The 15,000-nt window shown below is 34.0% G+C and overlaps 1 protein-coding gene across 2 annotated transcripts in view; it reads right to left on the bottom strand.

Annotated features, from left to right (window-relative positions):
• Window positions 1-15,000, bottom strand: part of LOC118442284 (lachesin) — a 140,855-nt gene that overhangs the window by 30,249 nt on the left and 95,606 nt on the right. For both annotated transcript variants that reach the window (XM_085661863.1, XM_085661864.1), the window contains exon 2: window positions 2,749-2,844. In XM_085661863.1, coding sequence (XP_085517989.1) covers window positions 2,749-2,844 — 96 coding nt within the window. The remainder of the gene's footprint in view (window positions 1-2,748; window positions 2,845-15,000) is intronic.

Raw genomic sequence — 15,000 nt, 5'->3', positions numbered from 1 at the left:
AACAAAAAAAAAACAAAAAATTATTTATTTAGCGAACGGATCGAATATTCGTTCGATAATATTACATTAAAACGATTCAACCAAATACTATCTCATGGAATAGAAATGCTAAGTTGAAAGGAGATGCGATCATGCATATCCCCCACCCCTCCTCTCTCCCTCCCCTCGATAACTGGTATTATCATAAAAACATCGGCAAACGTAGAAGAACGTGTGTTGACTTTAGGAAACGAATATACGAAGAAATTTTTCCTTTCTTTTTTAAGAGAAGGTTCCGCTATCATAGGATTTTTCCGACGAGCAATGTCACATGATTAATCCCACGAACTAGGGAGAAGGATTGAGGGAGGAAGCGTATCAGTAAGAGTAAGAATGAAACGGCGTCTTCGAAGGAGAAAAGAAAAAAAAAAGTGAGAGAGAAAAAAAAGAAAGGAAAAATAAAAAGGAGAGAGACAGAGAGACAGAGAGAGAAAGAGAAAGAGAGAGAGAGAGAGAGAGAGAGAGAGAGAAGGAAATACTCTCGTGTAAGTATCAAGAAAATAGGGGGAAGTAAGAACTAACGTGATGTGGGGTGGTCGAGGTAGGGATGTAGGGGTTGGAAAGAAGGGAGAGGAATAAAAGTAGATAAAGAAGGAACAAGGAAGCTTACTATCCCGCGAAATGTCGGTCTTCGAAAGAGAACTAAAGGGAGGAAGAAAGTGTCATAGAGGGAAAAGAGGGAGGGAGGTGAGTATAGCTCGTATTGTGTCGTAACGAATGAATCACGCGACAACTTCGGTACGTCGGAACGCAATCATGGCTAGTAGTAGCGCCTTAAAGGTGGTGCTTTGCCATTTCCACCAGCATCGAAGAGCTTTGGAATCACGGAGGCGGCCGTTATTGATCGACGAAGCGGGCAAATAAAGGGGCTGAAGGGAAAGGAAAGGAAAGGAAAGGAAAGGAAAGGGAAGGGAAGGGAAGGAAAGGAAGCGGTGGAGAAGGAGGAGGAAGAAGAAGGGATGGAGGAGGAGAAGGGCCACTTAGAGAATCATTGCAAGCCGAAACTCTCTCTCTCTCTCTCTCTCTCTCTCTCTCTGTCTTTCTCTCGATATCCCTTTCCATCTCCTTTCGTACGTTTGCAAGCAGTCTTTGGTACTATAGATCTCTTGAAGCGTAAAAACCAACTCGAAATTGCGACAAATTAGAAATAGGAAATCAAGAGGAAGAAGTGTGAAGAAATCATCTTTTAATTTTTTTTTTTTTTCTTTTTTTTCTTCGTACGTAATCTATATAAATTTTCTTCTGAGTTTTTTTTCTTTGTTTCCTTTTTTCCCCCTTCTTCTTCATGAAAATTGATGGATCTATGCCATTAATGTAGGTGAACTTAATCGGATCGACGTCTGGATAGAAGGGGAGAGAGAGAGAGAGAAGAGAGAAGAGAGAGAGAGAGAGAGAAGAGAGAGAGAAGAGAGAAGAGAGAGAGAGAGAGAGAAGAATTATAAAAATTCAATTTAATTTCATTTTCTTGACATTAAGTGCGATTAAGTATAACTTAATTATGAGTATCTACCGTAACGAATCAGCAGGCAGATTATGGACGAAATGCGATTAAAGCGGTCTCCGCAGGCGCTTCGTGCACTGACCTCGTAAATGTCATCGTAAATCTGATCGTTAAACTTCAAGTTATAGGAGTGCGAAAGGTCTAAAAAGTCGTAATCCAAATAGCTGTGAGTGCGCGTGGTCTCGTCCATCGTTCGTACAGTCTAATGGATGCTAACAAATCGATGAGAGTTTTGATGATCGCACGATAAAACAAACGGCGTGGTATGTATATGTTTGTGTGTGTGTGTGTGTGTGTGTGTTCGTGTATTCCACATTTATAGATACATATTTTTAGATCATGAAATTTTGATATGAAAAATTCTATGTTCGAACTTTTATTGTTCCTATAATGTATGATTTTTGTAGAAATTTTAAAGAAAATAAATATTACAATAAAAAGTACCACACTTGGATTCCCATTGACACAAGTAATAAATAATTTTTATTGAAACTTTGGAGAAAAATATATTACACCGTTAATTAAATAAATGTTGAAGCGAAAATAATAGGGAAAATTGTATTATCATAATTTTTCTAATGAAATTTAATGAGAGGAAATTCAATCTTTTCGCGTATGCACTTACTTCATTAAACATTGTTATTTTATAATTTTGCTACCGCATGCATATTCGAGAATTTAAATAAATAAAAATCTACGATGGTTGTCGCGGAGGAAATAAAAAAAAAAAAAAAAAAAAAAAAAAAGGAAGAAAAAAGAATACAAAGAAGTGCACTGGTTCGAACATAAAATGAACAAACGGAGGCGAGGAAAAGCTCGACACGAAATGGTCCGTTTCACGACTTTTCCAAACTGACTTTAGATACACGAGTGTTATTAACGTTACCCGCGGAAACATCCTCCCTCATCCTCTCATAGCCTGGTTATTTATTTCGGCTTTTAACAACAACGATAACAACGGTTGAAACAAAACCTACCGGCAGTAAGCGTGACGCGCAACCGCGCGAATCTGATTTGCTGACATCGAGTGTGTGTTAGAGGGTGTGCATGAGTGAAAAAGAGAGATAGAGAGAGAGAGAGAGAGAGAGAGAAAGAGAAGGGGAAGGGGATAGAGAGATAGAGCTTTTTCGATACCCGAACGATACCCGAGAGATATCCTGAAGCTTTCGATAGCGATTTTTGGAAGATTCGATCGTTCGATCACTCACCGTCATTGTAGTTATCCACCAACGATACATCCCGAGCAGTTCGATGATGTTCCAAGGTCGAATCTCCGAGTATATCCAATCTTCTCTCCTGTCGTCCTGAAAGAAGACAAAGTGAAATTAGAATGTGATGATTGATCGAATTGCGACGTCATAATAATGACGAACATTCTCGTTCTTCGATCTCTTTTTCTTTTTCATTTCTTTTTCCTCTGTTTTTTTTTTCTTCTAAAAAAATGAAACATGAAAATGAATGGATCGAAAATAAATTTATTGTTTCATTTCAAATTTAAACCATAACACGCCCTTTTCTTTTCTTTTTTTTTTCTTTTTCTTTTCAAGAAATTACTTTAATTTCGTTCTGTAATTTTTTTTACGAAATAAAGACTTAGAAAGTATGATGGCAGAAGGGATGTGGGCGTTTAAAGAATCGCCTTCTCGATAAAAACTTCCTAATGAAGCCGGGCGATATTTTTCATCGAGGGGTGGAAGTCACGCAACTCGATATCGTTTCGTTCACATCCCTCAGGTACATCATCCCCGCGAGGATAGCGTTTCGTTAGCGTGACATAACACGGACGCCAAACGAGCCAGTAATTTTAGTGCGAAAACCGAGCGAGAGTCCCGACGAGTGTGAAATTTCAACGTTTCACTTATAAACTCGCGAGCTTCTATAGCCTAGAGCTTCGCATAGAGCAATTCTCTCTCATTCTCTCTCTCTCTCTCTCTCTCTCTCTTTTTCTTTCTCTCTTATTCTCTGTACTTTGGATTCTTTCCTTCAACTTTACGATTAATCGCACGAAATAAGATGGAAAATGCAGAAGAAAGAAAGAAAGAGATTTATAGGTCTGTATTTTATTTCGCCTTGGCGTTTTATTTCGTTGATTAATGCGAATGGTTGTGTCATTTCGGAAAGATGAGAAAGATGGTAAGATAAATTGGACGATGGATGAGAACTTGTTGTATCGATGACGTGTATATATATATATAGTGACGTGTATATATATATATATATATATAGTATATATGTATAATATATATAACATATACTTTGAGAAATTCGAAAGAAACTTGTCATTGTTTTAATATTTTCGAAATGTATCGAGTGACGATATATGAATTGAATTTTATCATATGCTAAATGAGAAATTGCTTCGACGAAAAAAAAAAAAAGTATCCTTTTCGTTTCTCCAAATTTTACTATCGTTATCGCGATCGAAACTCGTTTTATTGCAGGACAGGACACCTTACGACATTACCGTGGCAATAACGATAAGTGAAAAAAGTTTTCTGGTCTCCTCGTTGTCGTTACACGTATACCTACCTCTTTCGTGCATGCAAGTCGTAGAAATTATCCAAAGTCGGTAGGATTATATGAAAACCGTTTGTCCCGAGTTTAACGATGTTCAAGTGTCGACGCTTCTCCAATAGTTACACAACTTCGTGCGTCTCATAAATGCGAACCGCGGTGCAATTTGAGGATAATTACATTCGCAGATGACAGAGGAGAAAATTACTTGCGTTATGAGTAGACTCGAGTAGATTGTACGAGGAAATGTAAATTTATAAAAGCCAATGGAACCATTTTACGTTTTCTACCGTGGTAAAGTGAAAATTTTAATTACATTGCGGGGGAAAAGGAAATAACTTACCATTAAACGTGTATACATGAAAAGTATACATATGTACGTAAGTACGTATGTATGTATGATGTTTCTTTTCTTTTCTTTTCTTTTCTGTTTTTTTTTCTTCTTCTTCTTCTTCTTCTTTTTTTGTTCGATTAAAATCCGTGTACTCAAAGAATCGTACGAGTAATTCGACCAAAGTACTACAGACGAAAGGAATCCTTATTGCTCTTTCTTCTATTAAAACGAGAAACGTCGGATAAGCAAACTAATTCGTTGAAACGTACGATTTGTAGCTTCGTTTCTGTCGAAACGAGGAAGAATCGGATCGCGAGACGATCAAAGCATCGATAAACGAGCTTCGAAGAAATTGAATTCCTTCGATATAATTGTATCGGTATCCATCCCTTTTAAAGCTTCGACGATCGTAATCTTCTTGTATAAAAAAAAGTCTAACGACAAATAACTTGGTATTTCGTTTAACATACGAGAAATCCATGGGATTTTTCAAAAAGATCTTTTCCAACTTATACCAAGATCTTAAATTTCGTGCCAAACTAGAAAAAAGTCCAATAGCTATACTTTTTATTAATAACTATGAACTATCGATCCATTTATTTCACTTAGAACATAGTATACATTTAAGAAAAGCTTTATCGTTGAACTTCGAATATAAATTGTATTTCCTTAAGATCTCATCTAACTCCACAATTTTTATCCAATGATTTTGTATTCTCTTTCGACCTAGTAATTCATTATATTGTTTTTTTTTCTTTTTTTTTTTCGTATTTATTCACTGTCGAAAATTGCATAAATTCGTCACTCTTTAACTTTTATTACTAACAAACAATTCAATATATATAAATTATTAGTTATTTCTTTTGTACGAACAGCGTATGGATATAATTCATTCGTAAACCAATTCGTAAATATAGAATTTTCTATAAATAATTTATTATACTCAAAGTGATTATTTTCTTCGTTTTTCATATTTGGCACGTGCAAACGTATACACACGAGCACACAAATCAAATTAAAAGGAAATATATTTAGAGAATACAAGTTTATTGACAAAAAAGCGTCTATTTCGTTTACGATCGATTCAAGATATCCTACGTATTTTTAGATGATCGACTTTAAAGAATGGTTTATCTTAAGTTAAAATTCGTATCGATATTTATTATTCATCTAAAATCGTTCAATGATTCCCAAATGCATGGAAATTCTCAAGAGAGAGAGAGAGAGAAAAAGAGAGAGAGAAAGAGAGAGAAAGAGAGAGAGAGAGAGAGCAAGTTTATTAGGCAGTACCTACCACAGGAGTTTCACGATGTAGAAACGACGTCTAATATAGCTTTGTAAACCCAAAGGAGCGTTTTAACCAAGTCACTTCGTTTTGCTGCTCGACAAGTTTTCCAATACGTTCTTTAACTAATTCAAGTGGTATCGTTGAGGCTACCGAAAATGAAATTTTCAACGAATTAAAAAAAAAAAAAAAAAAAAAAAAACAGAATATTTCCTTCTTTACTTCATAGATCGTAAGATAGAAGTTTAGTCTTGAGCCAAAATGTCTTAATCTTTAATGAACGGTAGAATGATGTGATTATTTAACAAAAGAAATGAATTCATTTGTTACGATATTATTAAACACTTGTATGCAATTAAATTAAAATGATGACTGTGCAAACAAGAAATGAATTCATTTGTAACGATATTATTAAACTATTCTGTCTATGCACTTATTTGCAGTCAAACCCAGAGATTTCCTTTCACGAATTCGTCAAGCGATGAATTAAAATAATATTCACTTTTAGTTCCTATATATATATATATATATATATATATATAAATTTTAAAATATTGCTCCAAAAATTATCTGATATTATATGTAAAATATGAATGCATATGTTAATCTAATTATTTAAATTCTTTTGAATATTTTAACTCTATTAATTCTTATAACTCTTTGTATTTCTACAATTCTTTTAAGATATTTAAATTATTATATTCTTTCATAAAACTGTAGTATTAAAAATTATTATTATTCTTTCTTATCATACTTATATAATTCATTTTCTTTTATCTTTTTACATACACAAGATTATGAAAGAAAATTTGTGATGTGTTAAAAACATATAAAAAAGAAACAATGAAAAATGTCTGTAAATTAGTTTATAACATAATATCAATGTCAATTTATTTATCATTAATGAAGAGAAAAGATGACAAATTATTTTCAATTGTTAAAAAATATAATGTAACGTACGAATGTACTTTAATAAATGAATCAAACGAAAATAAATTTTAACTGTCAAAAAGAATAAATTTATCTGATAAATATATTATATTATATAATCCTGTTTATCCACTAAGAAACAATGAATATGAAAATGTATCAATTTTCTTTTGCATTTCATACTGAAATCCATCTTGTAAATGCATTAAAATAACTAAAACAAAAGCGTAGTTTTTATCTCATGTCCTTTACAATTTTTTAACGCATTAAACTGACTTTGTGAATTAAAAACATAACTGAGTTTGAGTTAAAATTCGAGCTGACTGTATCGCAGCTTTATAAGAGAGTTGCATTACCACATGTTAATAATTTATTGCTGTTATTACCAAATTCGAGATCGCAATTTTGAAGTACGTATTATAGAGGAATGCATTATTATTTCGTTTTTTAAATATTACAGTATCAACGTGTCTACAAAAGTTCTCGAAGGTATTTTTATAAACTTTTATTAATGATTATTTATCCATGAAAAGTTCTAAACATTAATCCGTCCTATATACTTTAATACTATTTACACGTTAAGTCGTACATCTCTCTATCAAACAAATAAACAAATTAAAATAAATAATCCCAGATTTTCAACGTTAACAAAAACGAACGAAGGTTTCAAGTTATGCGATCGCTAAAAAAAAAAAGAAGGAAAAAAAGAAAAAAAAAAAAAAGAAGAGAAAAAAGAAAAAAAAGAAAACAAAAAAGACAAAAAAATAAACAAAGACAAACAAAAAGGAATATATACAATACGAGTGTGCCCTGGTACAAGCAAAGGATATTACAGAGAATTGCAAAGGTATAAATTTAATTTAACGCTTCCCCGTGTTAATCCTTGTCCCTTTATACATTCCATCTTCTTATTCGTTTCCAACTAACAAAACAACGAAGGTAATAGAGAACAGAAAAGGAAACGAGATAACAGAGAAGAGAATGTGTAAGACAAGAGGAATAGCAACGAACGAATAGGATGACGTCCGGTGAATGAAAGAAGGAGAAAAGGAAGAATCGTGCCAAGTGAAAACGACAACCGAGGAATAAAAGAAAATACTAGCCAGAGGGATGAGAACTTACGTACCGTGGATAAGTTAAAAAAAAAAATAAAAAAAAAATAAAAAAAAAAAGTATATAAAATTGGATCTGCCAGTGGCATTTTCGTTCATGGGATCGTGGTAAAGTGACAATTGCATGGCAAATTATCCATCCTGAAAGCGAAAAATTGGTTATTACACTTTTGCGTTTATTTCCTTGTTTCTTTTTCTTACTTCTTCCCGTCCATTCTCTTTCTCTCTCTCTCTCTCTCTCTCTCTCTCTCTCTCTCTCTCTCTCTCTCTCTCTCTCTTCCCATATTTCAACAACCAACCAAACTAAACCACCCTTTCACCCTCCTCCTCCACCCGCCCCCTCCCACCTCCTTATTTCTTTTTCTTTTTCTGAGTCTCCTTTCTTTTCTTTGCAAGGTAAATAAAATATGGATCAAAGTAACTGTGAGTTTCTTCTCCGTTCTTCTCGAGCATGCAAGCCCGCCTATAGTAGGAATGAGTTTTCAACTTCGAGCCAAAGAAACCCCCTTGCGAGAACTTTCGTGCAGCCAGAAACGCAAGCTACGAGTTTGTACGAAAAAGCCTCGAGCTAGGGCGAACAGACGAAACCCTCCGTTCTCTTCTCTTTTTCTCTTTGTCCCTTCAAACATTTCGAACGTATATACATTGTCGATTGCAGTTTATGCTCTTATTTAACGTAAAAGTGACAAGAGAGACAAGATGAAACATTGAGAGAAAAAGAGAGAAAAAAAGAGAAAAAGAGAGAGAGAGAGAAAAAGAGAGAGAGAGAGAGAGAGCGAGAGAGAAAGGGAGAGAATAACTTTTTAATTAAACGATTAAATGTTTTCTAATGAATAAAATGAAGAAAGTTTACGATTAAAGACGATTCACTTTGTTCTGTATTGGACGTCGAGTTCATTGAACTTAAAGAATTATATCGTTGTTAAAAGTTTATTATATACAAATATATAAATGTCGAAGTATCTTTTAAATTTGTATAAAAATTATAAAAAATAATTTATATAAGATAATAATAATAATTTGAAATATAAATAATACATCTATGTATAAAGAACATATCTTACCTTATTTTATGTATAATATAATATAATTATGAGAATCAACTTGAACTTCTCTTATAATCTCAAAATTCAGTGTCGCCATTCTGTGGTACTCGACCTGTCGCCACGAAAGACTAAACGCAACTGTTCTCTTACTTCAGGTAACCTTGTTTATCTTTCTGACTTTGACCCCATCTTACTTGTTTTTCACTTTGCTTAACTGCTATATCTCTTTCTATACTAACACCTAGTTAATGGGCCTTTAAGTAGATAGATATCTGTGTTTACCTAAGCTTGTCGTTAAAATTTATTATTATTATTATGACCGCAAGATCTCTTTTTTTTTTTTCATAGCGTCGACGTTACATGAAAGCTAACAGACGTTTTGAATATTAACGATGAATTTTTTATTCTTACGATTAGGCTATATATTTTTTTGATTAGAAAATTAAATTAAATATTTTACATTCATACTGTTTTTTTTTTTTTCTTTTTTTTTCTTTTTCTTTTTTTTTTTTATACATCATCATAATAATTGTTAACATTTATACGTTTATAATTAAAAATTTATTCAATTGCTATATATTTTTCGTATATTGTATTTTATATTGTTATTTACGTTGTTCGAGTTTATTTGTTAAATGATTAATAAAAATTGTCTATTTCAAAATTATCCTGAAATTAATTTTCTTTTCTTCCATATAATATTTCTAAATTTTGAAAAAGACAAGACAATCACATTATAGATCGAATATAAGTAATATATTTCTGACTTTAAAAAGAAATAAAAAAGTAAAGCCAGTTTTATGGATTTTTCAAAATACCAAAATAAATGAATACGATCAAGCTGGTCATTTTTTTATTTTTTGTTTTTCTTTTTTTTTTTTTTTTTTAACCATTCGCAAAGGAAATAGGAACGAAATGTCGGTCTTCTCCTATAGAAAATAAGAACGTAAAAGTCGTATTTTCCTTTGTTCTTTCGTAAAAGGAAAGTTTCCCGATTTTGGCGGACGCTTGAAAGCATCGAAATCCTACAACGGAGACTTCCATTTCGAACGATTCGTTCGTCGTCAGTAGTATCGTCCTTGCAACGTGCGGATGCATTCTCTATTCTTATTTCGTTGCTAACGAGAAGCTGGGTAGTCAAGGATTTATGAAAACTCGTAAATCAGACCGAGCGTGGTCTCTCTCTCTCTCTCTCTCTCATTCTCTCTCTCTCAAGGGTATAATTCGGATCCAGCCAAGAGATTTATTAATTAATATCCTTTGTAAAACCAGCACCATTTCTAATAGATTAATGGGCATTCCCCCTCTCCCCATCCCAACGCGTTAGACTTTAATTGCTTACATTTTATATCCAGCTCTTTCTTACATGACTTTTTTTCCAAAGTTTTTCACGTCTTTCGATTCCCTTGTGGATCGTGTCCGCGTTTAACTTCTCACATTCGCTTTAATCGGGTAAATATGGTGTATAAAACGAGAACCGTAGCTACGCTCGGAGAAACTAAGTCGTGCGTAAAGATTCCAAGAGAATATCTCGTTGAAACTTCCTTTATGATTACGGAAAGGATTAAAGAAACATATCTCCCAATAATGCAATTACTGGGGGTTACGTTAAAATAAAATTTAATGTACTATATTAGATTGCTAGAGAGTATAGAATAAAATATTTTTTGGAAATAATTCGATTGCACGAGGCACGATGTAAGATGCACGAACATGAACGAACGAACATACGTACGAATACTTATGTACATTCAATAACATAATACAATATTTTTCATTCCGATTGAAGGAAAATTTACGTTTACGTATTATTAAATTTTCACTCTATACGAAATTGCATCTGGTAGAATGTAATCATTGAGAAAACGTAATACGTTCTGAATTTATCAGAGCCGGAGATTGCGTATCTTATTTGAAAGAAGTAAGTACCTATACTCATGGCATTCTTTCGATAAGTCGATACTCGTTAAAAATCGACGAACATCGACGATGAGTGGCACACCGTGGCCGTGTTTTCGCATTGTGTATGTACGCTCGAGCGTTAGCGTCGCCCGAACCGCCGACAAATATTCGAGTAGAAAAATCTGCAAAAAAATCCCCCTGGCCGCTTTCAATGGCGGCCATTCGTCTGCGTTAAAAAGGGATTCGCTGTCGATATCGGCACATACATCACACGCGTGATCGATGATAGCGATTTCGAGCTGGATGGCTGCATCCAGGTGTTTCACGCGCGGATTGTATGTGAGTGAGAGAGAAAGAGAGAAAGAGAGAGAAAGAGATATAGAGAGAGAGAGAGAGAGAAAGAGAGGAATAGATAGTGATAGAGATAGAAAGGTAAAATGAGAGGAGGTAGGAGGTAGGACGAACAACAAGGCACGGCTTAAAGATAACGCTTTGTTCCTGGTTGCTTCGTGGTCGACAGTGCGACACACGAAAATTGAATAAACGCAGGCACAAAGCTGCGAATAATCGCTAGGATTGGTGATGATGAGGGGTATGGACGGGTTGCCACAAAGTGGCAAGCATCGTTCATATTTTGCGCGATTTCATTCACTCACGTTTTCTCCCTCTTTTAATTATCACTGCTATAAAAACGGGCTTACGCTTTGATCGTCCTCGAACGTGAAAGTACGTGTTAACGATAATCGAATTATTTCAAAATTAAATCATTCAGCCTTTTTTGAATCTTAATAATAATAATAATAATAATAATAATAATAACATAGTATCAAACGTAGAGGGAAGGTTCGAACAGCCATGTGATTAAAACTTTCATTTATAATGACCGTAAATACACATGTTTGACGAAACAATGAAATACGGAGACATGCATAGATATATATTTTTAGATCCGCGAGAACGAGTATAATGAAAGACCAGATCTAGAATTTCGTCGTGAAAGCATGTGTCTCTGACAGCTTCTTTCAAAACTCATCGAAAATGGCCGTAATTCTTGCTCGTAACGGTCGACCAGGGAGGATATTTTCGGTTGGGGTGGTATCGCGATATCGGTTATTTCGTTAGACTCGCTTTTCCCTTGGTACGCATGAGAGTGTGTGTATGTGTGTGTGTGTGTGAGAGAGAGAGAGAGAGAGAGAGAGCGATAGAGATAGAGATAGAGATAGAGTCAGGCGATAGGTTCCTGGGTAGCTACGATTTTCCATTTTCCACTGGCGGAATCGACGCGGAAGGGAGGTAAAAAACGGGGAGAAGGATAAAAGGCCTGGCGAGAACGGTAACGCTCGCTAATTCGGCGATCTGCGAAATCTCTCGTTTCGGAAAACGTTGACGGACGAACGGCAGTGGCGCAGTACCATCCAGAGGTTGATGTTGTTGGATCGAGGGACGATGAATCGAGCGACGAATCGACCGGTCGTCGACGCTCAACATTACGCTCGACTATCGTCGCCTCGCTTCCGAGCCTTCCCGGCTTTGCTCGCGTATTCCCGATCGATACGCGAAACAAAGTACCGAGCGTACACATTTCTATACGTTCCAATCCGAAGGGCAATTCAATTGCGGCGGACGCCCCCCCTCCTATACGACCATCTGCAATATTCTCCGCGAGCAATCGTCCTCCAGAGACTGTCGATGTATGCGCTCGCATGGTACCGAATGACATTTACATTTATATTGACACGCCACTAAAATAGGATCTTGAACACCGGCCGAACGCTTAAATGCATTTATGGTCGTTGGTTAACGATCGATCCTCGAATTCCTTTACTTTTTTCTACCTGACGTTTCTTTTTCCCCCGTTCGATCCAATTTCTCTATCTCTGTATCGTCTACTTTTACTTCTTCCTTTCTCTCTCTTTCTCTCTCTCTCTCTCTCTCTTTCTCTCTATCTATCTATCTATTTTTCTTTCTCTCTCTTTCTTTCTGCCTTTTTCTCATTGACGACATTGGTAACTTTTTTACAATTTTTATTCTTTTTCTTTGACAAGATGTATATATATATATATATATATATATATGGGTTATACGAATCAGTAAATATGCTCCTTCAACGAGAGGAAAATTGGAAAGGTAAAAGACGTGATCGAAAAGAACGAACAAAATTAGAGTACGTAAGATCTTTTAGAGTATGATGTTTCACGATACTACCGTTTTCTCGTAAATTTTTCTTCGACTTTTTAATCCAGATAAGGCAGGTCGTTTCGAAAGAGCCTACGGCTGCTCTTTAGAGGGATTGGATTCTCGTTTCTTCGAGACGAGAGCGGAAGGGAAAGGAGTACGTGAATCTAGGTCGTACAAGACCGATAGACTGCGCTCGTTTTCGTACGGCCAAAGAAGAGGAAGCGAGGAGGAAAAGAGCAACGACGGTGACGTGGGTGGTAGAGCGGACAGCGACGTCCTGCTGCCTCGAGAACATAATCAAACTCACCTCACGTATTTTGTCGGGCCTTTGAGCGAGGAACGATCCTCGAGGAGCGCGACATGCCTGCAATTTATTTGAAATGACGTTCTATTAAGACGGGATTCGTTCGCTTGTCCTCCAACAGATCATTACTTACCAAGTTTTTTTTCTTACAAACGCTCACTTTATGTTTTACATAGTAACACCTGGATTAATAACTTTAACTTTTTAACTTTTGTTTAATGTTTCATATTAATGACCAATTTTATATCAGTATATAATCAATCAATGACTTGTTGAATTATTTATTATGATTAATTTATTTATCGATAAAATCTTATCTATTTTTTTGTTAACTCATTAAAATAACCGATTATTGTTTTCGTTATTAATAAAATTATATTATAACATTCATTTTATGATAATTAATTTTATAATGGAAAAAAATTAAATAAGATTTAAGAAATGTATATGAATGAATATATAATTTTAAACGACATTAACGAAACTCAAATTATTATATATAATTTGTTTAATAATTATTGCTAATAATAATAATAATAATAATAATAATAATAATAATAATAATAATAATAATAATAATAATAATAATAATAATAATAATAATAATAATAATAATAATAATAATAATAATAATAATAATAATAATAATAATAATAATAATAATAATAATAATAATAATAATAATAATAATAATAATAATAATAATAATGAAAATCCATAACGCCCAAATAAGTTTTATGTAATACGTTGAAAATATTATAGTTCATGATGGATATTCGAATGATATCAAAATGATACGAAAAAAATTAATGATTACACAAATAGTAATGTCCAGGGAAAGGACTTTCTCGTTAACAACGATTAGGAAACATTCCCTAAGCTCGACGCTAACGCGAAAATCCCTTCTTGCAATCCCTTAAAGCGCGTAAGGATATCAAGGAGACACCTCGCGAATACAATTTCTAGCTTCTACGGTATCCCTTGGGATATACGTTTAATCCCATAAATAGCCATGGAAAATCTTTGGAACTTTTCGTTTTCTGCTATGTCAACGAAAATTTTAACGAAATATCTAAAAGATCAAATAATCATGTTATAAATGAGAGATATAAAACCTTCAAATGTTCATTCGTTGAAACAAGAGAGATACAAACTCATTCGTTTATATCCTTCTTTCATCCAAATCGATGCAATTCAATGAATCGGGAAATATGAATGCAACTGTCCGAGCGTACGCTATTTCAAATTTACTTAATATAGTCGATTAATTATCCATTTGCGTTTATACGCCGTCCTCGAAGCGACATCATTTATTCGATCAAATTTTTCTCAACGCACGCGTATATATTATAATTAATCGAGTCACCGAGTTAACTGCTTTGCGACGAATTCGTTAGTCCCTTCGCTTTTAGTTAGGCGATTAAAATTATATATATATATATATATATATATATATATATATATACACATATATTATAAAAATTATATTAAAAATGAAAGAGATGTTTAACAATTATATTTTCATCTGACATCTCAATATGCTCTATAATATTTCTTTATATTTTTTTTTTTTTTTTTTTTTTTTCTTTATATTTGATTATTTACTCTCGTTTATTTACAGTTTTATAAACTGTTAAATACTTAATTAAATACAACAGAATACAAAACAACGGAACGATAAGAGAAACTCACAAATTTAGGAGATATACGAGTAAGTTTGTTTTATAAACTTATCGTTGACAACGTTTTAGACATACAAATGTATACAAAAGGAATGCTCCTTAGTAGAAGTGTGAGCCCAGACGTATGAATTACGAACTTGCACTAGCGTAACGATAGCGCGAGTGCATCTGAA

The sequence above is a fragment of the Vespa mandarinia genome, chromosome 16 (genome assembly GCF_050613455.1).
Source record: "Vespa mandarinia isolate Hongniang chromosome 16, ASM5061345v1, whole genome shotgun sequence".
Classification (NCBI taxonomy): Eukaryota; Metazoa; Arthropoda; class Insecta; order Hymenoptera; family Vespidae; genus Vespa; species Vespa mandarinia.
Note: the sequence above shows the minus strand (reverse complement) of the source record. Positions and strands in the feature narration are given on the sequence as shown.